This window comes from Folsomia candida, unplaced genomic scaffold, assembly GCF_002217175.1.
Source record: "Folsomia candida strain VU population unplaced genomic scaffold, ASM221717v1 Fcan01_Sc005, whole genome shotgun sequence".
NCBI lineage: Eukaryota > Metazoa > Arthropoda > Collembola > Entomobryomorpha > Isotomidae > Folsomia > Folsomia candida.
Window position 1 is genome coordinate 9,338,268 of NW_019091197.1, and position 26,048 is coordinate 9,364,315.

At 37.0% G+C, this 26,048-nt stretch overlaps 3 protein-coding genes and 1 long non-coding RNA gene across 7 annotated transcripts; 2 read left to right on the forward strand and 2 right to left on the reverse strand.

The window, feature by feature from the left end:
- Positions 1-12,718: 12,718 nt before the first annotated feature.
- LOC118435778 lies at positions 12,719-14,487 on the reverse strand. Its single transcript, XM_035852195.1, has 3 exons — positions 13,646-14,487; positions 13,127-13,576; positions 12,719-13,047 (listed from the first exon to the last, which is right to left on the reverse strand). Exons 2-3 carry the CDS (start codon positions 13,574-13,576, stop codon positions 12,847-12,849), a joined length of 651 nt encoding a protein of 216 aa, XP_035708088.1. The 5' UTR covers positions 13,646-14,487; the 3' UTR covers positions 12,719-12,846.
- A 1,469-nt stretch (positions 14,488-15,956) lies between these two features.
- On the forward strand, positions 15,957-17,510 carry LOC110850522 (ATP-dependent DNA helicase pif1). Its single transcript, XM_022097958.1, has 2 exons — positions 15,957-16,143; positions 16,261-17,510. Exons 1-2 carry the CDS (start codon positions 15,957-15,959, stop codon positions 17,508-17,510), a joined length of 1,437 nt encoding a protein of 478 aa, XP_021953650.1.
- Positions 17,511-17,904: 394 nt separating this feature from the next.
- Positions 17,905-21,419, forward strand: LOC110850523. Its single transcript, XM_022097959.1, has 2 exons — positions 17,905-20,590; positions 20,680-21,419. Exons 1-2 carry the CDS (start codon positions 17,905-17,907, stop codon positions 21,417-21,419), a joined length of 3,426 nt encoding a protein of 1,141 aa, XP_021953651.1.
- Positions 21,420-22,527: 1,108 nt separating this feature from the next.
- LOC118435541 lies at positions 22,528-25,831 on the reverse strand. 4 transcript variants are annotated; one of them, XR_004834839.1, is made up of 6 exons: positions 25,672-25,831; positions 25,425-25,547; positions 24,889-25,046; positions 24,296-24,748; positions 23,815-24,225; positions 22,528-23,727 (listed from the first exon to the last, which is right to left on the reverse strand). It is a non-coding gene; the product is annotated as an uncharacterized LOC118435541 (long non-coding RNA). The 4 variants fall into 4 exon arrangements; XR_004834840.1 differs by having other exon boundaries at positions 24,296-25,046; positions 25,686-25,831; XR_004834838.1 differs by having other exon boundaries at positions 24,296-25,046.
- Positions 25,832-26,048: the final 217 nt, after the last annotated feature.

Below are 26,048 nucleotides of genomic sequence, written 5' to 3' on the forward strand. Positions count from 1 at the left end.
GACTTTCTAATTCTTGTAATAACCTATCACGACCTTCCATGATTTATTAAAGTAGATTAGTTAGGTAATTAATTTCCACGGAAAATATTTGGGTAAAAAATATAGTAACCTGAGATCCGCGAACGCAAATTTCCCCTTTATCATTGGGCCCGACTATTTTTCCCGAGGTCCACCAGATCCTGCTTTTACTACACTCATTTCCGTTGGGGTCATGTGACTCCCGGAAGATATTTCTGTCATCCCATACGCTACAGAAGATAACAATAGATGATTACTTTTTGTAAATAGATAATATTTACGGACAATGGCTAAATAAATATAAAACTTTAGGTTCCTAAATAGCCTAAAACTTGTCATCGAATTAAATGTATGCATCACAAAATTGACAATTTTATCTGGTGTAAAATTATGAACCATAATTTCCCTGTATAACGTAAACGGCAAATACGATCAAATTAGCATCTTACCTTCTTGATAAATAATTCCATGATCAAATTTGTCCATGTAAAGATTAATTAGGCTCTTCCCAGTCGGTGCTCCACCTGCCACAGTTCCCTTCACCGTTTCTAAATCCTTTCTCGTTATGCCCGCACTGTGCAAAAGGAATTGCATTAACGGTATCACCAAATGTAGTAATGTTGGCTATACATAAAATATATTACTTATTAATATGGTTTAAAAAATAAATCGCTGGGGGCATCGTTCAAATGCCTTGGGTTTTCGCGATCCCTACCCCCAGAAAATTTTTAAGATTTCCCGAAATTACTCGAAAATAACGAATATTTCAGGGAATTTTTTAAAATTCCCCTGAGAATAAAGAATATTTGAATATTTCAGGGAATTTTTCCCATTATGTCCGACTTTCTTGCATAATTCAGTATCTCAACAAATCCTTACTGGACAATATCTATTTCTCATTTGCGTAATATTTTGCACGTAAACAAAACAAATAATATGGAATGATCAAGCTCACCTGGGAAAGAGAAAGAGAAAGACTAAGCAGCAGCAACAGCAGCATTCTCGCTCGTCCAATAAGTAATATTTTGTAACTTAAAGTTTCTACACTTTCCGACCACCCCCACTTGGGTTCTTTGTACCATCTCATTCCTCTTGGGACATTTTACAAGTTTGTGATGCCCTCAATTCTGAACACTTCGTCGTTTGTTGCTTATCGTGGATAATCTTTTGGCTGAATTTTGCTGCTACCCTGTACCTAGAATGGACTTTTCCGGCCGTACATTACTGAGTGTGTACTTCTTTCCCACTTTTTGAAGCTTGAGGGGAATTCGGCCTAACTGGGAACCTGATTGGTTTTGGATACCCGGGGGTCATATAGGTGGGTGGTATTATGCACCAAAATCTCAAAATAGTGCTAGAAAGCTGAAATTTGGTACAGAGGTTGATAATAGCTCGTAATGGATAAATGTGACTTGAAACTGGAAAAATGTTCCTCTGGAGGGACCCGAGGGGGTGACCCTTACCGATTTTTTAAAAGGTCATATTAAAGGTCATCAACCTGTAATTTGGCATGCTGGTTACTAATCGCCCATGATGGAAGAATATGCAGTGAAATTGGTAAAAATTTTATGTCGACCCTAAGGGATGATTCATATCGATTTTCAGAAATTGTCGCAGAAAGCTCAAGTTAGGTACGATGATGCTTACTGGCTTATCATGGAAAATATGAAGTTAAAAGTTAACAAAGTGTAAGCAAACAGACCTTACAGGGTGACCCGTACCGTTTTCTAAAAGTTGCTAGGCTGGCTGCTATTCGGGACATGAGTCATGTGTGCGTATTACAGTGAAAATATAATGTCATAGGGACTTAATTATTATTTGGAAGATCCACCAGGGTCACCTCAGTGATTTTCGGAAACTGTCATAGAAGAGTGAAAGTTGGCGTGAAGCTGTATGAGTATGTATGTATGTATGTATGTATTGGTGGGGTGACGATCCTGCCATTGTTAGACTGGACCGTCAGCTGCGCAAGCACTAGGGCTTATTGCAGTCTCCCCGTATACACCGCTTACTGTGCAGAGTTATGACTCTCACGATTTACCGATCTAACTTGATCAACAAACCGCCCTGATCTGATTATAAATTGAATCAGATCGGGCAGAGGCATAGTAACTATTTGCTCTGGTGGCACATCGTGCCTCCCGAAGATTTCCAACCTTAGGGCACAGTACTTGTCACAGGATCCGAGAAAATGAAATACAGTCTCAGGGCCACGGCCGCATAGGCACATGGCCTCATCAACTAATCCCATTGTTCTAAGATGCCCATTTAAGGTACAGTGCCCGGTTAAGGTTTGTATTACTGATCGCAGATTATTCCGATCTAGGGTTAAAAGCTTTCTGCTAGGCCCTGATAAAGGGGCAAAGAGAAAAGCTTTAGAAGTTAAACAACCCTTGCTGCTTTTCCACGATTTGGTATGCTGCAATCTTGCCCAGTTTGCAATGCTGGAGATTACAGTGCTTCTGGATAGAGGAATCGAGGGCTGCGGGCCAAGATACTCAGTAAGAGTACCTTCTTTGGCCAACAAGTCAGCCACGGCAATTGTCACGTATACACTTGATCTTAAAAATTATTATTCTCTGCATTAATTCTTTGACCATTCGGGGCTGAATTGCATCAATTGGATGTGGTCCATAATCTTAAATTAAAGGCGTTAAATACAAATTAAAACTTATCAAACCGAACAAAAAATGTTGAATTAAATGCTCAGCTCAACTGCGCCATGAGTACATTCAGCAACTGATTTATTAAAGATCAAATCATGTCGTATTTAACTAAGAACAATTAATGCATTCATAATGCATGCATAACCTAAAATGTCAAGCAGGTTAATAAACTTAAGCAAATCCGCCCACAATAACTTGTGGTCGAATATTTGCTACAAATATATATGCAGATAGTTGACACACGTCTTGGGCAAATCATACAATGGTTACTTTCAACACTCCCTTTAAACATTTATGATTTAACTAAATATTATTGTCCGGGTCGTTCCATAACCAAAATCCACAGCAGGATATGCCGCTCCGTGATCTGCTTCTGAGTAATAAAACAATAAAACTCCACAAAAAAGTTTTCCTTTTTTTAAAGTTGACTTTAGAACAAAGTTTTTCACTTTTAAATTTGAATTTGCCAATCCCATAAATACTATCCGAAGATGTTGTCCGTTTTAAATATTGGCAAATTTCTTCTGTTGCATTCCAATGCAGATACAGGAGCAAAACAATGAAATCAAACTCATAATTTGTGTCACACTTGCTCCCTTCAAACTGCTTACAGGTCTGCATTAAAACGAGCCGAGTTTTATACTCTTTCGCTTTATGCCTTTCCAGCACATACTCGCGACACTTATATTGACGGAAGTATATTCTTATTTCTCTTCCAAAAATGAACTCCCTTCCATGAAATCTGACCGGTGGTAGAATTCCTATGCTGAAGACCAACTTCAACTTCTCTAATTCTTCTGACCATGGTACATTAAACTTGAAATAATTCTTGGGAATTAAAATACGTTCATTCGTATCTATTTTCCTATCCTTCCCTGTATTTCTCTCGTTTAATTTGCTAATACTATCTCGTCGTCCGGCTAGTTGGAAAACATGTTCCAATGGGAGTTCCTCAGTATTTTTCATATGAAGAGGTCTGTAGAGAATATCAGCTCTTATAGAATTTTCACAACAAACATGTTGACTCATATGCCATTCTTTCGGCACGAACTGATTTCTTTTCTCTGAGACAAATGAGATTAACCTTTGACTCTCATATTCCTGCCCATTATTATATTCAGACATTGCCATATTATTATCTGCAATGGCGGTGACAGAAGTAACTGCATCTTTCACATTCTGCACTTGTTCATTGAATGAAGATGCTTCATCAGTCACAACAGAATAATTCAAGCTCTCATTTTCTGAGATTTTATCTGCATAGCTCAATTCTCGAGTTACACATGTAACAGTCTTTTCAACTGTGATTATTTCCATGCATTCATCTTCCGTGAACTTGGGACTTTGCATTTCTTCTAGTTTATAGGCGGTTTCCTTATCTGCAGTTTTGTTTAGAAACTCAGAATTATGGTGAGCCATCATCAGAGGGAGGATATGTATGTATTTATAACTTTTTCATACAAAACCAGATCGTACTGAAACTTCGCATACTAACGTCTTATCTAAGTGACATCTCAAAAATTCAAACATAGTTTTCCATATTTCACATATTTTAGGGTTTTCATACATATACATATTTTCATACATATTTTGAGGTTTTTTGGTGAATAGTAAATATTTGACTACATATTTCATAGCTTTTTAAAATATAAATATTTTTACGCATGTTTTGAAGTTATCTATATAAAAATCTCTCTTAATAATTCACGTTTGCTCAAAATTATGTTTTTATGATAATGGTGTTTATGTAATTCGAGTGAACGAGTGACAAACCCATTTTGCCCCATTGTATGTTTCCCAGGCGAGGTATGCCCTTTTGTTTAGTTATTCATTGCTACGAATCATATTCTTGTTGAGTTAAGCTTCTTAAAATAATAATAGTTGTTTTTTAGAGAAATTTTAATTTTAATTAAAACGATGGGGAAGCAAAAGACGGATCATAAATCCCTTCATGCAGGTTGGATTCAAGATTTAAAGGTTTCTAATATAATAAAAATTGACGGTGCAAAACTTGTCAGTTTGGTAAGTTTCAAGACAACTTTATAATTAAATAAATAATTAGTTAATTGTACTACTTAATTTATTTGTTTACTACTAATAATTTACCACTTATGCATGTAATTTTAGGCTTGCCAATCCAACTTCACATTTAAGCAAAAGAGCCAGCTCGAGCAACATATCAAAACTTCCAAACATGAAAATTTGGCCAAAAAATTTGCAATGGATCCGCAACGCCAAATCCTACTGAGCGAGGCTGTTGAATCGCAATCTAATAAGCCTTTCTATAAAAATATGTGCCGGGCGTTTATTTCTGCCGGAATTCCTTGGAAAAAATTGCAAAACCCAGTCCTGCAAAACTTTTTGCAAACGTACACCGGACGAGCTATTCCAGACGAATCTACCCTCCGAAAAAATTATCTTCCACAGATATACGCAGAGGTACAAAACAAATAACTGTCGTAAATATCAATTTAGTTTGTAAATTTACTCATCACACTGATTATGCATAGGCCATTGAGGAAATTAGACGAGATGTGGGAACAAATCCAATCTGGCTTTCGGTTGATGAAACAACGGATGCATGTGGTCGATATATTGCAAATGTTTTAATTGGATCCTTGAAAAAAGATGAACCAAGCAAATCTCATCTTATTTGCTCTAAGCAGCTTGAGAAAACAAACAATGCGACTGTAACAAAACTTGTTCTGGACTCTTTGCGTAAGTTTAGAATATTTGTTACTTGGAATTCAGACCTTGTAATTAATCTCCCTTTTATTTGGAATTTGCAGAAATGTTGTGGCCTGGCTGCAAACAAGATCAAATTGAAGCGAAATTTCTTCTGTTCATTACTGACGGAGTGCAATACATGTTGAAAGCTGGGAAAAACTTAAAGGTTATTTATACAAAATTATTACACGTGACATGCCTTGCCCATGGCGTGAATCGAGTTGCCGAGCAAATACGTTCCCTATTCCCAGACGTGGATAAGTTTGTCGCAAATATGAAAACTGCATTCAAGAAGGCCCCAAGTAAAATCGCTATTTATAAGGAGAAATGTCCTGACCTTCCCCTTCCGCCGAACCCAGTGATTACCAGATGGGGAACATGGTTGAAGGCTACTGAATTCTATGGTCAACATTTCAACGAAATGAAGGATATTATAGAAACCATAAACAACGATGCAGCCTCAGTGAATACCTTGAAAACTATGATTCAATCCCACGACCTTCCGAGGAATTTGGCATTTATCTCTCTGAATTACACATCTTGCTGAAAAATTGACAGAACTCCAAGAACACGGTGGATCATTGCACCAGACTCTCCAATACCTTGACGAAATTGAAAACAAATTGCTCAAGGTGAATGGGAATATTGGAAAAGCTGTTATTGAGAAATTTAGGACTGTCATTGGCAAAAATCCCGACCTAGAGAAATTGAAACAAATCTCTTCGATTTTAGAAGGAGAGTCAGATGAAGAACTGAATCCTGCAGAAGTTGCTGCATTCAATTATGCCCCTTTGACATCCGTTGAAACTGAGAGAAGCTTCAGTATGCACAAGTTTTTGCTTTCAGATAGACGCCAAAAAATTACTCCAGAAAATCTCGAAATGGAACTGGTGTCACGGTATGAGTCGTTGACTGAAGATTAAAATTTAAGTCTAATAAGATATGCTTATAAGAGAGGTAAAACATGACTCTGTTCGAAAATAAAATATAAATATGCTAGAAAATTTCAATTGCAAAATATTTTTTACGTGCATATTACATACATATTTTCAGGAATTTAAGTACATACATATCCGCCCTATGGCCATCATACAGGACATTTTCTTGTTGATTATGGGTTCAAACTTCATAACTTGAAGCCCATCTCTTCTTTCAGCTTCAATGTCTCGTTTACCATTTCGGTAATAAATGATGTCATCATTTCCGTTCTTTTTGACTTCAAATCCTCTGTCAAGCAGAACATTTTCAGAGAGTAGGTTGACACCTCCAGGCACATATTGTACATTGTGGATTTCAATTTCTTTCCACTTCTTGTTAACAAGTGCTCTCACTCTCACCTTCCCCGCGCCTTTTACAGACATGTAGGAATTATCTGCCAGCCTGACAGATCTGGGTTTCGAGTATTTTTTATACTCATAAAACCACTCTAATCGACCACAGTAATGCCGGTCAGCACCAGAATCATTAATCCAAACATCTTGGGTAGATCCAATTGCACAATTACTGAACGGTTTCTTGACACTAAATGCTTTCTCACTTTCATCATCATTAAACGACAGACTGACTTGGTTTCTACTTGACTCTTTGTTCTCAAGCTCCCAAGTTTTAAGTCGTGATAAAAGTAGAGCAGAATCTTGTTTACTTACATCCACCGATCTCCAGGCTTCCCTGAATTGTCTGTATGCATCTCCCATTAAACTTGAGATTATTCTGGCAACTTCAGTTTCATCATCAATCACCACACCCAGGCTTCTGAGGTGTGCAGCAATATTCTGAATCTGAATCATGGTTTTAACTGGCGGTTTTTCATCAGCCATAATCGAGTTAAACTTCTGCCATAAGACTTGTTTATACTCTCCACTTGTGCTTTCATAGATCGAACTCAACTTTGTCCACATTTCTGGTGCAGTTACGCAACCCGAGACTGTTGCTACTTGTTCATCTATCATAGTACACAGCAAAACCGTTAAGGCTTCGTTATTGCCCTTATCCCAATTTTCTTGGTCGGGTCCTGATGCTTCTGGACGTGGTTCTGTTCCATCAACAATTCCCATTAACTGATGGGTTTTAAAGAAACAGCTTAACCTTATCCTCCACACCGTATAATTATCTCCATTGAACTTGGAGAAGGACGAAGTGTCAAATCTCCTTTTGGAAATCACGGTAGTCGCTGTAGTGGTCATTTTCTGACTTATTTTTGAACTACTTAACAATGCTGAATTAGTCTGCAAGTCTTTTTCAGATCTTGGTCTCAGTCTCACGTTCACTTTTCACATAGCGATTAATCTTTTTCAGATTTAGTTGACCAGCAACGAGCCCCGTGCTGATAACGTGTTGAATTAAATGCTCAGCTCAACTGCGCCATGAGTACATTCAGCAACTGATTTATTAAAGATCAAATCATGTCGTATTTAACTAAGAACAATTAATGCATTCATAATGCATGCATAACCTAAAATGTCAAGCAGGTTAATAAACTTAAGCAAATCCGCCCACAATAACTTGTGGTCGAATATTTGCTACAAATATATATGCAGATAGTTGACACACGTCTTGGGCAAATCATACAATGGTTACTTTCAACACTCTTTGACCATTCGGGGCTGAATTGCATCAATTGGATGTGGTCCATAATCTTAAATTAAAGGCGTTAAATACAAATTAAAACTTATCAAACCGAACAAAAAATTTAAAAGTGCTATTAATTAAAGCATGTCATCATAGGAGCATCATAATATTCACTTTCTAATGCATAAAATCAATGGAATAAATAAATCCACACTACAAACAATACTGCGTGAAAACCCACAAAAGGATTACACGTTGGAGCAACTGACCTGGCGGTTGGAAAGAATTCCCGAAACTTGAAAATATTACGAAGTTGATTCAGGTAGGATTTTCTTTAATAACAACTATGGCAATGGGCATACTCATATGCACTCCTTCCTGTTATGCGTATTCTTTAAATGGTACGATAAATATAATAATTTTATAAATTTTTCCCTACACTTAAAACATGGTTTGTTTTTTTGTAGGTGCTTATTTATGTGTTAGTCCTTGAGCAGTACAACATTCTGCCCGGTTTTCATAAAGTAACACGAAGAGAAGAATACAAAGCTGACACATCTATATACGTAGGTGCATCAGTCTTTGATCTTCTGAATTTCATTCTATAAACGTCGAAATACAAACGTCCAGCAACGGGAACGATTGACGATACAAATACATCTACAAAAAAATACATGTTTTTCTTTTTTTAGTAGTTGTATGAGAAATCGAGAATTAAACACAGCGAAGGAATGGATTACTTGTTTACCACAAAATGTCAAATCTTACATTCGGGGAAGGTCGGTCTTTTATGATTCTTTTTCAACCGCAGTTTGCCATTAAGAAGAAATGAACGCATCTGGTTTAGTTAATGTATCACTTTGGGAAACCTTGGCGAAATGTAATTTGTAAAATAAAGTAACACATTGTGACCATACATTGCCTTACATTGAATACTGTTAATTTTTATGATTGCCAATTAATTTGTTAAATTATGGGCAAATTCCCAACACTGAGCCCAGAACAGGTTCCGCTTCGTGGTTTCATTAATTATATCTTAATATACATACGCCATCCTTTGTAAAACATGTTCCACTCTGTCAAACTTTGTAGATATAAATACATACATCCAATTGTTTTAGCAGATTTGCGGTAAAAGGTAGTCTTGTCAGTGGTCACAATGTATTATTAATTGATGTAATACTGTCAAAAATAATTTAATGCTAAGCCTATTTTTGCAAAGGTCTGTATTAAAGCAATCCATCAAGATGAATTTTGACACGTTATATATTAACACAACGTTATACGTCACGGGAATTATCTGTTTTTTGTCCATGATTAGAATTCTAACTAGTTTAAGAAAATGATCTAGACCAAATCATATATAATAGAGTCATAACTAAAAGTAAAATGGTGCATCATGCCTGGCCAAGAATAAATAGTTGGAATTCATGCGCAAAAACTGATGAATTAATTGAGTACTGACGAAGAATAAGTACATTCGCCGAAACTCGCAGCGATTGGTGGTTAACAACTTGTGTGCTTTTGAAATGATAATTTATTAATCTTCCTAACACCAAGATCTTTCCGTTAAAATTAATTTGCCAACCTTCTCTTAATTTCCATTGGACACTGTCCAAAGCATTCTCGCATTACCAGAGTTGCACGCAAAAGTCTCAATATACGAACCCTCTCCCCCTGCCGGAATCGCACATCTGCCCGAAACTGAATTCACGAGGAGGAAATTGTTGCTATCTACCATTCTAAATTCCCATCCTTGATACGCGTTATCATTATTTCACCGATCCGTCCAAATAATGCCCCCATCTACGTTTGCAACATACATGCATCTTTCCCAGTTTTCCTTGTTGCCTGCGTAAGTAAATGGTGTAGCGAGTCGTTTGTCGCCGGGCATATTCCAAATGTCGACTGTGTTCAGCGCGGTTCTGTCTTTGGAACTCGGACATATTCCCATCTTGGCTAGAACACTGGGGTAAAAGCGATCCGGAGTTTGAATACAGTTACCGTGTCCCACATTTTTGATGAGTTTCCCATCAACCCGACATCTCCCACGGAAACAGCGGCCACCACCGAGTCCACAAATCATAATTTCCACAGTGGCCATGAATTTGGTCCAAATAGTGCTAGATTCGTCCTTGCGTTTGCATCGCAGTTGTTTACAGTCGAATGTGTCGATTGGTTCGGCCCAAGCGTTGGGATCTTTTAAAACCCTTTTGCACAAGTCCTGCATAGATGGGGCCTTCGGAGTGGATAAGTTTGGATCGATTCGTATGGCGACGTGACCGTCAATTCGTTTAAGGCATTGAGCTCCATTGGAACTGAAATTATAAATATCTTCCTAATACTGTTTAAGTATGTATTGTCATTTGAAACTTACTTAAGGAATGAGCTAATATAGCGGTCACTACATTCAGAAAAGAAATAGCGACGTTCGTCGCTGGCGCCACTCATAATGAAGCCGTAGTCAGGTTTACATTTATATGCGGGGTCGTAATCATGAATGGCGCCGACTCTGTACGATTCATTTAAAGTGACGAAATTTGCATTCAAGGAAATTTAGAGGTAGGACGTACGTATGCCCCAATTCATGGGCTCCTATGGTGAGACTGTTCCAATTACCGTCATCACTCCATACAGTCACTCCATAATCCACTTTGGTATTATCGTCAACAAAACAAGCACCCCCAAAGTAAGGTATAATGTACAATTCTCGCTCAAATCTATTTATAAATTTTGCATGCAATTTTTTTTGCATGCGTTTCTTCTAATTATAGATTTGCATGCAAAAAAATTTCATGCAAAAAAACTTCATGCAAAAAAAACTTCATGCAAAAAATGGGATGCAAAAAATTTCATGCAAAAAAGGCGTTGGGTCAACCCCCCAGGGAGTTTGACCGCAGCGCAGTGACCGCAGCGCAGTTACCTCAGCGCAGTGACCCTTGACCTTAGTGCATACTCATCATGTGATCACAAAGTGGAGGAGCATATTTATTATGCTGAAATGAAAACTGCACATTTATGTCTAATTACTTGCATAATGCAATGTTGGCAAGAAAAGAGGGTGTTTGATTTCGCAAGTTAATTGCTTAATTATATGTACATGTCTTGCAAAAGTTGGCCCATCTCCAGTTGACATTCCATTACGCCCAGTTTTATTTGAAAGAAGAATATTTAGACATATTTAATCTTGTACTACCAATAAATTGATTATTGGCCAGTTGTAACTCGATTCATACAAATTAGTAAAATCAAAGTGATTTTACTAATTTGTGTTGTTCTACGAACCGTGAATTCTTATGCAAACTGTGATGGAGATAAAACTTGTCTGCAATGTATTAAAGTTGGCTGTGTGTACGGAGTGACAAGTTCAAGTACTGGAACATGTTTTAACCGTGATGAGATTCCGGTTGGAATTTTGGCAACGTTCCGAACTCAGAAAGCGTGCCAACGGGTCAATAAGTTTGGTATGTACATTCATTATTGCACTTTGGTGAATTTCTTATTGCATAAAGATGTATACAGAAATTTCTGAATGAATTTTAGCAACAACTCAGCCGAGTACCCCACCCCCATTTCAGATATACTCCAAACGTGGACAGCATACAACTGTTAAAGAAGAGATAATGCATACTGCCTTCACAGGTGTGCAGTTGAAATAATTTCACTATTTATTCCATTATTTGACACTATAATAATCTCAGAGCGGATTACTACTTCCACCACAACTGAAAATCAAGTATATACATCGGAATTACCTACTTTCACAACGCGTCCAACAACCCATAACACAACGACCAATTATCATTCACAGGAAACCTCAGAGGCTACACAATCCAATGCAGCTCAACCTGAAAACATTAAAGAGACCACCACTGATACAGCAATAAATACAAATGCTGCTGGTAATTTACACAATGTATAGCGTAATCCTGGCTTTCCATTCATAAATAAAGTTTTCGTCTCAGGCAAAGTGGCAATGCACACGACAATTTTTCCAATAGTTGAATCAACCACACATGTGGCAGATGAGATACAAATTGAGCAACCCACAACGTCATCCTTATTGGATGCAAGCAACACAACTTTGGGTATGCTGCATTAAACAAATGCATATAAAGTGTGACCTAATTGTCTTATGTACAGAACCGAATTCGAAATGGCATCACGCCAACCTAACTCTTGATCGTGACACTGGAATGCCCAGAAACGTAAATATATCAATATTTATAAAGATTTATTGTGCACAACCTATCCCAATACCGTCCATAGCTTCTAAACAAAATATGCATGCACTTATTGTTGTATTATTTCCTAGACTTTTCCACTTCTAGCGAGAAAAAGAAAAACGTGGAGTACCTACGATAAACTAGCATTAAATGCTTGCAGAATTTCTAGATTAATTATGAAGAATAATTTGATTGGTGACCGAGATCTTGCTAATATTAATAGGGTTATAGCGAAAAAATTTACATATGCATTATGCGATGCTTTGGTTTCAGGAAGGGCAATATTTTATGCAAACAAATTTTAACACATGCAAAACGCGAATTAGATATGTGCTTTGGATGAGTTCCAAGTGTTAAAAGTTGTATAAATTTCATTTTGCACATAATGAATGATAATAATTTTATTAAAAATAAATGCAGAGAAACTTGGTTGGAGTAATAATTTTATTTAATAATTTCCAGAAAACTGTTGTTTTTATTTTCAATCAGTAAACATCATCAATTCTAAAAGTGACTAAATTACTACTAAATTACTACTTTCGAACGTTCATTTATTTATATTTCATGTATTCAAGACCGGGCCTTTTTGGGGCTACGTCATCGAATATTAACTCTAAAAATGACTAAATTCACTAAAATGACTACCTTCCTTTGAACGTCAATTTATTATTTGTCGTTGGCTTCTTGACTTGGGCGTTTAGGAGGGGGGACGCCTGCAGAGCAGATTGTCTAGCAGCTCGAATTACGTCAGCGACTACGGTTGTGGTCAATGGCTGGACGGTGAGTAGAGAATCTGGATCAGACGTGAGCTGCCTCACACTGGTTGTGAGGAATAAAGTGTCCTGAAACAAATTAATGAATTATATAGTTTATTTATCAAAAAATATTAAGTAATAATAATAAAAAAATACAAAAACTTACTTTTGATGCATCATGCATCCTATTCACGAGAGCTATAGCGTTTAAATGCAATAGCTTGTTGAAGATTTTTATGTTGGTTTTGAATTTTGTTTTGAGTAGTTTTAGCTCGTTAGTTAACTTCTCCCGTTCCTCTCCCTGATTGTGTTCCATTTGTTTTAGCTTCTCCTCCAAAAATTCAATTTCATGAAGGTCCTTTTTCCTTTGATTTTCGAGATAACTTAATTCTTGATTGTGTTGTTCATCAATGTCCTCGATCTCATCTTCAAGTGATGTCGATCTCCTGCACTCGTCCGCCAGTGATTTCTCCAACAGTGTGACCTGGTGGTGGAGTTCAGCCCAACGGGAGTAATCCCCGTTGGGCCGACTTGATGGATCAACGAGCGAGTCTAATTTTTTTACTAGTCCCTCGATGACTGACGTGAAATTCTGGATTTCTGATTCCGCTGGCATCTATCAAATTAATTCGTTTGATTTTTATTTTATATATAATTTAAAAATGCATGTAAAAAAGGTAGTTACCCTTCCTAATGTAGTCAGGTTCGGTGGTGAGACATCTGAGTCGACCGTTTCTGCTGCGGTTACTTCCGGCGTCTGAAAGAGTATTTCAATCTGGTGCTGTGGAGGTGAAGCACTTTCGATTTCTTCGAGCCTCACCTGATTGAGTTCACGGTTGTATATTAACAAGGACCGTTGAGCCTGTCCTGTTAATAGGATCACTAATTCCACTTGCGGGATAATTATCCTTTCGACGTCGATCTGTAAATTATTAAAAAATTAATAAACAATTTTGAACTGTAATAATTACGATTATCTGAGATTTTAGCACTCGATACAATTACCGCAAATTTTTAAAAAATAATAAAACGATCTCTAAACCGAATTCTCAGTCTTAGAAGCATCTAATTTGTCACGGGCTACTCGCATATGTTTCACAATTTTTGGAATTGGTTGACCAGATTATGGAACCAGCTATTTGGGGAATAACTAAGTTTGCGAGTCGACTATTTGTTGTAAGCTTTAAGAAAAGTAGCTTGGAAGATAAATGAAAATAAATGTAGTGCAAAAATGTACTTACCAATTCATTATTATTTTCGTCTCCGAATGGACACATTTCTGTAAATGTAGGAGTTTCGCTGAAGCTATACGTTGAAATATAATTACGGCTCACAACTAAGCATTGACTGTTAATTCAGGGTATATTTATTAACTTTTCAAGGCTTATCATGGCACAAGTACGTAGTGGATGTAGAGATGCCACGGGTATTACCACAACCGGTTACTCAGCTATGTAAGCTGATTACTGATATCCTGCTGAATATGATTATCTAACAAACGCTTATGCCGGGCACCAGGCACACGAGGCATCCCTAAATAAATGCGAGCATGAAAAATTTTTGGTAATTTTTTATTTAAATTGTTTGCTTTATTCAGTTGAGACAAAATAAAATACAACTGCGGCATAGCATTAGGTATATTCGCAATTCCAGACTAATAAATAACTTTTAATAAAAAATATCACGACAACTACATTAGCCTAATTCCTAAATCGTATTTTCAAGCAATCCCATTAAAATATGCTTGTATAAGTATATTTGTGATAATTTTTATATTTAAATTCACGTTTACTGAATTTATATCAGACAGAAAACTCACAAATGTGCGTATAAGCTACTTAGTATGTCAGACTAATAAATGACTATTTCATGAAAATATCCACTATTCGGATTCCTTAATCGCTGTGTTCATCATTTGGCTTGGAGTCAAAATAAACTTGATATTCTTTCAATGTGCTTAAGAATTCCTTACAGAGTCCACATCTGAGGATTAAGCTTCGTCCGCATCCTGTGGTTAGTTGATTTTGCTTGGGCATAATTAGTCTTAAACTTCGAATACCTTCAAGAGTAATGAATTGACGAACGCCAAGATAGCCTGATGGTAAAAAGTCAGTATGCGCCTTGTCCCAAAATTCTGGCTGGCGATAGTCCATGATCTTGCCAAAAGGCGATTTTTTTATCTTTGATGGTATCTCACTCGGTTTCAATGTTTTGAATTCTTCCCATTGTTTTTCTATTATTTTTATCAAATTACTCCTTGTTCCTCATCCGAGCTTTCCTCGGATGAAATGATAATTCTCCGTTTGAGTTGTTTGCTTGCCAACTTTTTGTTAATTGCTCCTTGAGAGGTCGTGTCTTCACTTTCCTCCTAAAAAGTATTTTGTTGGATCTTCTCCGGACTATTCTCCCCTTCACTAAAAGCTTGAGAATTTTCCATTTTAGCTTTAAATTTGACAACTTCGTTTCTCAATTGCTGTGTAAGCTCAATGGCCTGCTTTAAAATTGGTTGTCCTTTATTCTTCTTGAACATTTTAATGTGAAGCTTTTCTCGGCTTATATATGCAGTTTTCTGGATTTTATTTTATTTACCTGGAGAGACTCCAGTTCCAGTTTTTGGCACCAGCTTCATTTGTTATTTTTAGATAGAGATGTTACTCAGTTCACATTTCCAGAAAAATTTGTGTGGGTGTGGTGCCCCAACAATAGCGAGCTATTTTTAAATTGGAAGCGTTTCTTTGCACACATTCTCAGACACATTGTCATGAATTACATAATTGGACGTGGTGCCGCATTATGTAAAAACACAAGTCTCCAACATATTTCTGTGGGTGTGGCTTAAAATTGTTGAGCTATCCTTTGTAGGCATCCTCGTCTGGAAAAAAATCTGGCATTCCCAGACAAATCTACTTGAGTCTGGTTTCAAAAAAATGTGATGCTATTTTTGTACACTCTTGTCTGGACATAAACCGATCAGATAAAAAGTGAAAGTTGCAATCATGGGTAGTTCGTCGCGTAGCACGATTTGCCCTACTTCTATCCTCCAGCAATACAGCATTGCTCAATTACAGCTATTTTTTAAAAACAACCCATCCGAACAATTGGTATTTGAACAAATTCAACCAGATTTCACTCCGAATGAAGAGCAAAGACAAGTTTTAAAATATGTTGATGCATCATTGTCAAGTAACGTTTTAATTAGGACATACCTGACAGGACTAGGAGGTTCTGGAAAATCAGAGACCATAAAAAATATAGGTCAAATTTTCAGAAATCATAATAAAATTCCATTATTCTGTTCAGCATTTGGAAAAGTATCATCTGAGATTGGTGGCCAAACCATCCATTCGCTCCTTCCGATTGGATATTATAAAAACTCCAACTATGCAAAACTAGCAAAGAAAATTAAGAGGTCTCCACAACTTGTAGAAAAGTTTGAAAAATATTCAGCGATTATTATTGATGAGATAAGTTGCTGTAATGCCTCATTATTTCAGTACCTAAATCTTGTCTTACAAGTTGCGAAACTCTGCAAAACAAGTTTTGGTGGGTTGCACGTTGTTGTATGTGGAGATGCTCTTCAATTGAATTGTGTGTGTGCTACGTCATTGACATCGCATTCTAAAAACGTACCTCCTTTCGCTAAAGAAGGAATCAAATTATTTCGAACTTTTCATCCAGTATTTGTCCTACAAGTCAATCAAAGACAAAACGGAGATGAAGCCTTTCAAGAATTATTAATGCGACTCAGAAGAAAAGTTACCCAAGCCGACGTTGATTTGTTAAATTCTCGCAGAGAATCTGTTTTATCTAGTGAGGAATTGGCTAGATTTGATCAGGGGCTATATATTTTTCCCCGAAATATTTTCACAAGAATAAAAAACCACGAATCCTTGAAACAGTTAGGTAATCCTATTATTAGCTTGAAACAATATCCAGCAGAGCCAAAACTCGAGGATTATGACTGTGACGCAATTTCAATTGGATGCAAAGTAAAGGTAAGACGAAATTTTGACGTTGCTAATCGACTTGTGTCTGGAAGTGTGGGGACTGTCGAAGCTATAATTTATGACCCTGACCTCCCTGACCTTCCACTACCAAGCGTTATACTGCTATCAGTGCCTAGGTATCGTGGCCCCACAATTAATGGCCTGATTCCAATTCCTATTTCAAAACAATATGTACGGGACTACGCTTCAAACGAGAACGTGAAAATTTATTATTATCCATTGACCTTAAATTATGCTTCGTCCGTCCACTCATCTCAAGGAGTTACATTACCATGTTGTTCTGTGCTTTTGGATGATGATGAAATGTGCCCAGGAATAAGCTATGTTGCATTATCACGAGTGCGTGCATTATCTGATTTGATGATCTTGGATAAAGAGGTCTTCCTAGAAAGATTTCAAACCCGGAGATTTTTTCAGGGGTTCAGAAATATTTTAAAGGAATACAAAAGATTGAACATTTTACATTTAATTTTTGGCCCCAAGCCATTAGAACGCGATTACTATTTGAGGGATTCTGAAGATGAGTCGGAACCAACTGCCTGATCCATTCAGGCCAATTATACGAATTTATAGGAATCCATACATAAAAAGCGCTTGTAATTTGTTACGAAAATTCGAGTGTCCAATTCCATCATGTCGTAAATTTTTCTACAGGCATGCGACTTTTCAAAATCATGCAGAGTTAAACCATTGTTGCATGATTTGTTATTAAACCTTTGTATCTCCACGTTATCACAAATGTCCTGGTATTAAAGTTGGACAAGGAGCTCCTCCAATTAACGATTTACAAACTGGAAAGTTTGACCTTGTTGAATCAGCTTATGGTGGAGTCGCCATGTTATTCAAGCAGCAGTTAGATAAATCACTCACAAGTTTTTCAGATACACTAGATTATGTGTATGATGATTTAGAAAATATACTTTCATATTGCATTTACATGCATAAAGCAGTCTTGGCTGCAATTTACATTAATGTGACTTTGCAAGATACTAAAGGCAACGATAAAACTTTAAATATTTTGAGTCCGTTCCAAAGGTATGGTCACCAAGATTTAATTCTATCCAGAATTCTGGCTGCGGGCGATTACCTGACTACTTCTTTAAGTTTATATGGGACTGAAGGCAGTGGCTGGAAATTACACAGCATAAACCATGTAAACTTAAAGATTGGGAAATATACAATCTTTAGTGCGAGAGGATGGATTCAACATCCGAAAGAGCTTGGGAAGAAGATTATAAATATTCACACAAAAGGAAATGAAAATTGTTTCCAACTTTCGTTGATGTGTGGTCTGAAGCGCCATTTATTAATTCCTCCTAAATTACAAATGATTATGCGACAACCTGGACGAATACTAAATAAAAATGAAAAGCTCCAACTCAAACGCTATTGGGAAAAACCCAAATCCTATGAAGCAATTTTGGCCAAGAATGAGAAGACTGGTGAGATCAACTTTACAGGGATGAAGGGTGCCACTGCATTGAGTCAAATGGATGCATTTGAAGCCGAAAACCCTCTACATTCTGTGACCATTTTTGGTTATGAAGAAAAATTATTCGTTATACGGCCTGCACCAAAAATACGTGAAAATCATGTGGACTTGTTGCTACTACGGTTAGCCAAACCAGGATCCGTATGTCTAAAGAAGGAAGATGTGGAATATGACTATCACTTTTGCACAATCCCTTCGCTATCAAAGTTTGTAGGAAAAAGCGGTTATCGAAGATCTGAAGTTTGTGAATATTGCTTTGGAATTTACAAAACATCAATTGAAAAGCATGCACAAAAATGCGCTATTGCTCACCGCGACCAAAATCAATCGAAGCAAATGAAATTCCCTGAAGATGATGTATACGAGTTTAAAAATTTAAGAATGATTGAAGATCTTCCAATCAAGATTTTTTTCAAATTTTTATGGTACAATGAAAATGATCGTCCGAGCATACCCACCTGTAATCAGAATTTGAAATTTACTACGCCTGTATCCAACATCAAGATTAAAGCATATTTTCTTTGCGTTATCAATCAATTTAATCAGTTGGACGACATGCTAATTTACGATGGGGAAAATCCAGTTGAACATTTTATACAAAAAGTGATTGACTTAAAATTTTATTACAAGGAGTATCTAAAGAGGGCGTACGTACCAATTAGTCTTACCCCTAATGACAACTTACGGCTAATGCTTGCCACGAGATGTGAAATATGTGGAACCAAATTTAATGAAGAAAACAAGAAATGCTCGGATCACAACCACTGGACTGGACAATTGCGTTATGTAGCGTGTAGTAATTGCAATATCTTAATCCAGGTTAATCCAACGCCTATTCTGCTGGGTCACAATATAAATAACTACGAGTGCCATTTTTTATTAAAGAGTTTCAACAAGCGCTACGCCAAGAACATCAAAGTGATAATGAGGGTTTCTGAATCGATAATAAGCATAAAGTTTAACGGAATCCGATGCCTGGATAAGCGGACATTATTGGATCATGATCTGTACGATCTGGTAGACCGACATAAAAGAGGGATAGTTCTGGACCATCTTCCTTACCGATTTCCTTGTCTGTACGGAGCATTACGAAGTACTGAAGTGGAGGAAATGTATTTTTCACAATTTTTATTTCGGATAGCTATGCCATCACGAGCTATTAATCAACAAGTTCCTAACGGGTTCCCGAAATACGAACTGTTTAAAGACCCAGTAACCAGCGAATGCCCCCCAGAAACCGAATATCAAATGGCAGGCGCAGTTTTTTGGAATTTTAGAATGGAAAATGCAAAGGATCTTCTTTATTACGGACTTAAAACCCAAGTACTTCTGACAGCAGATATATTTCTTGATTTCAACAAGATGGCAATGAAACATTTCAAGTTGTCAGTTTTCCATAGTTACTCATTGAGTGGGTACTCATTCAACGCATGCTTTTTTGACACAAAGGCGTCACTTGAATATATCAAGGATCCGGAAATTATAACTTACTTAAAAAATGCAATAAGGGGAGGACCTACAGAATCTGTTACGCGTAAAGTCGTAGCTAATAGCGAACGATTAAACAATTTTAACCCGTGCCAGCCAAGGAGTAATATTTTGATTATTGACGAAAACTCTCAATATCCGTCCAAAATGAAAAACAAGATGGCGGTTGGTTCATATTCATTTCTATCCCAAGACGATTTATCAAAATTTGACTTGATGACTGACTGCAATGGCGACTGGAACTACATAGTGACAGTACAAATCTCCCATCCAACAAATTTGCACGTCAGGCAGAGCCCAATGCCACCTTGCCCTTATCAAAGAGAACTGAAATTTACGGATTTATCCCCCACACAGCAACTGTATTCTACTGGTTTAAACGGCGAAGATCAGGCTGCATTATTTGGAAAAAAATTGGTTGCAGGCTTGTATGATAAAACTTACACTTGCTGCCTGGAAGCGGTCCAATACTTTCTCGAATCTGGTTTACGCGTTACAAATCTCAGCAAGTGTTTAAAATTTCGACAAGCTGCTATTCTAGAGCCGTCTGTTGACAAGTTATCAGAACTGAGAAGAAAGGCTATCCTGGAAGGGGACGAAGTCGGTAGTCTATTGTTTAAAGGCATTATAAACAGAGTTTTTGGTGTGTGCTTGTCTTCAACCGAGGATTATGTAGATTTTCAAGTGTGCGTTACATCGGGAGATATGATTAATCTAGGCACACATTCGAAGACTTTACAATTTTGAACGGATTGGAGGGCGTGTGTCTATTCAGAATGAAACGAACTGCGGCAATGTACAAGTACCCAATGATTATGTCAATTCAAACTTTGGATCGTGCAAAAATCAGTCTTTACAAAATGTGGGATTTGATTAGATCCGAATTTGGGATCGAAAACACTAAACTATCGTTCTATGACACGGATTGTCTGTTGCGGATATCAACCGCTGATCACATTACGGATCCAAAAAATCAATTTTACAAGATACTTAGCAGAATGCAAGACCATTTGGACTTTTCATCGCTACCTAAATTTCATCCGCTATACAGTGATCGGAACGCTTCTCTGGGAGGTAAATGGAAAATTGTAACACTCGACGCGGCTAGTGTGATTTCTCTTCGAGTCAAATGTTATTCAATACGCTTAGGAAGGTGCGCATACTGTTCAACTGTATTTGATCCCCGGAGCAATTGCAATTTGGTTAAGAAGGGAAGCGGAATACCCCGTTCAACAGTTAAAAATGAGCTGGATCATCAAATGTACGAAGATGCCCTAATCAGAGAGGGCGCACTAACTCTACAATCGTATGTAATGGAATCAAAAAATCACAGTCTTTGCGTTGTCAGTCGAGAGTACAAGTTTCACTCATTAAACCCTCGCCGATATCTTTTGCCAAATATGATAGATACTCTAGCCTTTGGAGATGTAAGAATACCTACCACCGAGAATGTTCAAGCTATAATGGAATGATTGGTCGCGTTGCGTCAGGGTTTATTAGTAGGAAAACAACTTTTCGCGACGCATTGCAAAACAAGACTCTGCCCGGGGCACAAGTATTCTCCCAAAGCTCAATTTGTGAAAATTACGTAATCTCGTGACATGCTAAAATGCAAGATTTTACCAGAGTGAGCTTGGAATTACCGTGGCCATTTATTCTGCTAATATGTGGACAAACGGGAATTGGTAAGACGGAGCGTGTTTTAAGTTGGATCCGCAACCGTGATAAATTATTTGATCAACACTTTGATAAAATAATATACGTATATAACCAAACTCAACAAAAGTTGATTGACATTGCTGCAGAGGTTCCAATGCTGGAATTATGTAACGATATTTACAAGGTGGAAGGCAAGCTGGATCCGAAGAAACGAAATTGGGTAATTTATGACGATTTTTTAACATCTATGGAAGAAGACAGAAAAACAGATTTATTTATCCGGCATTTCGTAACCGTTAAAGCTCATCATTTAAATTGTTGCACAACTATTTTGATCCAAAACTACACTCCCAACAATTTCAAGTCTGTGATTCTAAATCTTACGCATTTAATACTATATCGAAACTTGAGAGACATTCGACCAATAAATAATATTAGTTCCCAAGTTTTTGGAAATTCAACATTTCTTTCAGAGTGTATGAAGGAGCAAGCGAACGATAAATTTGCTTTTGTATGCATTGACTTTTCGACCAGTGAAGAACTGCGCTGCAGAAATTTTTTTATTCAGAGTGACCAATCAGTGTTAAAGTGTTACAGTCCAACATGACACTCGAAGATATAGCCAACCACCAGGAATTTCTGGTTCAGTTATCAAACGCTTCTTCAAATAAAAGAAGGCAGCTCCTGCAAGCATGCCCAGTTGAGCAAATCGAGTGCATTATAGAAATTCTTATAAATTTCAATAAATTTGGTAGAACAGAAACTTCAAAGCTCAAAACATTGCTCAAATACTTTTTTAAAAAACGTAAGTTGAATTTAAAGAATGTTAAAGCCTTCTTAATTCTTAACCAATTGACACTGAAATATATTCTGTCCATTGCTTTGCAAAAAATTATTGAAGAGGCGGTAATTTGTGCTTGCACCTAATATGGCCAAAGTTTTTTATTTAATATCCAGTGATACATATAAAAAGTTGCAAGAAAGTGAATTATTATCATTGGTAAAATATGATCAACCAGAGAACGTTGGAGCTGGTGGAACGTTGGATCCGGTCAAACCATTAAAGTCTCAATCGTGCAAGAATTGGGTATCTTTTAGTGACAAATTTAAATGGAAGAAACCAGAAAAAAAATTATAAAAACATATCTCTCTCCAAAATCACCGGCTGGCTACAATTCTCTGACAGCTTTCCTACAGAATTCAAAATATAAAAACAAATCAGTGGTTCAAGATGTCCTCAATTCTTTAAAAACATATTCAATACACAAGGGCATTCGGAAAAAATTTCCGACACGTAAAGTAATGTTTAACTCCATTGACCAATATTGGACCTGGGATATAGCAGTAATGCCAAACTTTAGAAGTAATTCGTTCTTCAAATATATATTGATTGTTCAAGATTTGTTTACTAAATTTATCTGGGCAATTCCTCTAAAGAAAAAAGATTCCAACGCAATCATTGAAGGGATAAAGCAGCTTCTCAAGAAAGCAAAGGGCAGAAAACCTGGAAAAATCTGGGGCGATCAAGAGTCAGGTTGGATGAGCAAAAAAACACAAGACTATTTAAAATCAGTGGGTATTGAAACTTATTATACTTTCAGTAAAAAGAAGGCAGTTTATTCAGAGTTGGCTGTAAAACATGTTAAAAAACGGCTATATGCTATAATGTCTCACACCAATTCAAAAAATTGGCTTAAACATTTAAATTCAGTCGTATATTCTTTAAATCATAGCTACAATTCTAGTGTCGGTAAGCAACCAGCAAATGTAACTATTAAAGATGAAAGTGAAATTTGGGACAGAATGTACAATAAAATTATTGATATGAATCCTCCGAGTAGTAAACTAAAAGTTGGTGACCTAGTTAGAATTGGTAAAACAAAAATTGATCTCGGGAGCAAATCATACCTTGCTAATTGGACAGATGAATTATTCAAAATTTCTTATATAAACTACGATTCTCGGCCCGTCTTGCTTTACTCTCTCACGGACTTGTCGAATGAACCAGTTCAAGGGACCTTCACTGAGCATCAGCTAAATCATCAGAGTCAGCGGATCGAACAATAACGATAAATGATGGATAACTCACCTGATGATTTTTTTGTGACACTACAAAGTGACCTGTGTAAACAATATTACAGTGACAATACTTCAGCGAATTTTTGTAACTATTTGGCACGACCAATAGATTCTTTCAAGAACGAATACCTTTGCGGGGTTTCCGAAATATTTTTTAGCGAAGCAGACGCCGTCATGTTGGCTCCGTCAAGTCAGCAAAAATTCTTTAATTCATCGTCTCAGAGCGAAATTGTGGCGATTCAACAATCAAACAGCATAATTTCATTCCCGAAAAAGCAAGACAGCCTTGTGAACTTTTACGACGCGTGGGCGGTAGACCTAGACTCCAGACAGACTCAAGATCCAAAAATAAAATATCGAGCGATTTAATCCCTGCGTGACGCCGATCACAAGTTTTAAATAGTTGAGAAATACGGCCACCGCGTATCGACAAATTGGTCAGTTTGGGTAGGTGGTTCATGTCCAGAAAGTCCTTCATGTCATACATATCGGCATCATGAATCGTAAGGTGGGTAAGGTTCGGGCGGAAAAGTTTAAAATCTAGAGTTAAAAATTTCATTGTGCTTATAATTTACATATGTAATAAATATGTCACAATTAATGTAAATACCTGAGCACATTTTGGCGGGACTCCATACTCAGAAAATACAAATTCAAGCTTTTCTAAAGCATTTGTAAATTTTTCTAGCATTTTAGAAACCGCAAGAGGAGAAAGATTAGAGGATTCTTTGGATTTGATAAACACGCCAAACTTCAAGACCTTCACCTTTGTCGCAGACAAATCCCACTCAGGAAGTTCACCTACTATGCTAATATTGAGCTCCTCAACTTTAGGGGCAGCATTAAACAGCCCTTGTAGAATGTATGGCTAGTTCAACGGATGGATAATTCCCACCATTTGCATTACAATGGTTAATGTCAAGACGACGTAGATTTGGGAGGGGTAGAAATTTTGGCGCCACAAGTGCGACCTCGTCCTCCCAGCCCTTAACCAAGATGGACCATCGGTTCCGCATGGTGAACCTCGTCCATGATTCTTCCTGGCTGAGGACGTCGTTACCCCCTGCTCAGAGATGGAGTTCAGTCAAAAAGTTTGAAATTTCGGGTATAACAGAGCCCTGGTATGAGGTCGGTTTTGGATTCGCAAGTACAATTCTGCAGGCAAGCACACTTTGAATCCAAACGTAAGGATATCTTCCTTACCAGTTTGGGGTTGAAGACGGTCATCCTATTAACGTGGGGAAAGGTTAGGTGGCCTCTCCGACCGAGAAAGGGGGCGCCCACATCGCCCCAAATGGTGCAGACTGATCGCATCGTCTTCAAAGTAGTAAAATCTAGGCAGGCGAATATTTCTCCAAAATCTGAAACAGTAATGTTGAAAGAATTTACATAGTGAATGGTAACTTGCAGAATTCCAGCATATCACAAAATAATTTTAGCAAATCTTACAGAATAAACAACGCTCTTGATTTAAGAGTAAGTTTACAAACCTAAATTTGCCAAGTAATTGTTCGATGAATTACTTGCTTCTAAAATTTATGGATTTTACAATTTTAATTTTACCAATCCAACAGTGATTTGCCTCAAGCATCAATATTAGTATGTTAACATTTGTGTCCCTAGTTAATTTCCGTCTACGTAGAATCATTTTCCATTATAAAATGAAGATGTGAAATATTGGATGAAACATACAGAAGGAAAATTTATTATTTCATGAAAATTAAATAATTTATAGTTACCAAAGGGTTCATTAGCGCCTTTTCCAAGACCGGATTTTCGACAGGGTCAGACATATCCATTCCTGCGAGGCTACTAATAATATTTTCTTGCATTATAAATTCTTGCAATTAATCCAGACGAACCTGTGTCAAATTGGAACTTTTAAAAAAATTGCTTTCAGTACATGAATCTTGTGTATTTTTGGTAATTGGGTGCTACATATGTACTTCTTAAAAAAACTGCAATTTTCATTCTAAGGTTAATTACCTTTGTTTTCATACCTTGACTTTCCGATAATTAAACTTATCTCCAAATGGTACAAGTGGTGGGGTTGTCTTTGCTTAATGTTTTTGCTATTTAGGCTAAAGTAGTTTTGCGAAGTAATTTGAGAAGCTTCAGACTACCTAATAATTTTTACAAGTCTTGCTATGAACAAATTTAACCCTGAAGTAAACATTTGCGTCTATATGCATACATATTTTATGCCATGTTCATCATTGCAAATCACTTATCAGCGCTGATAACAGAGCTCAAACTTTTATCAGAATTTTACTGCGCGTGCACACTCTAAGAAAACTGGTATTAAATCATTACTGACTCTACTCGTACAACACTAATAACAAGTAGCGCCGTTAAGTAATGCG

Coding starts and splice junctions, on each gene's coding strand:
- LOC118435778 (XM_035852195.1), bottom strand. CDS start 13,576: ATGCCAGCGGAATCAGAAATCCAGAATTTCACGTCAGTCATCGAGGGA. Junction 13,048..13,126: donor GGATGCATGATGCATCAAAA/GTAAGTTTTTGT, acceptor AATTTGTTTCAG/GACACTTTATTCCTCACAAC.
- LOC110850522 (XM_022097958.1), top strand. CDS start 15,957: ATGGGTAGTTCGTCGCGTAGCACGATTTGCCCTACTTCTATCCTCCAG. Junction 16,144..16,260: donor TGTTGATGCATCATTGTCAA/GTAACGTTTTAA, acceptor TATTCTGTTCAG/CATTTGGAAAAGTATCATCT.
- LOC110850523 (XM_022097959.1), top strand. CDS start 17,905: ATGCATAAAGCAGTCTTGGCTGCAATTTACATTAATGTGACTTTGCAA. Junction 20,591..20,679: donor CATTATAAACAGAGTTTTTG/GTGTGTGCTTGT, acceptor ACACATTCGAAG/ACTTTACAATTTTGAACGGA.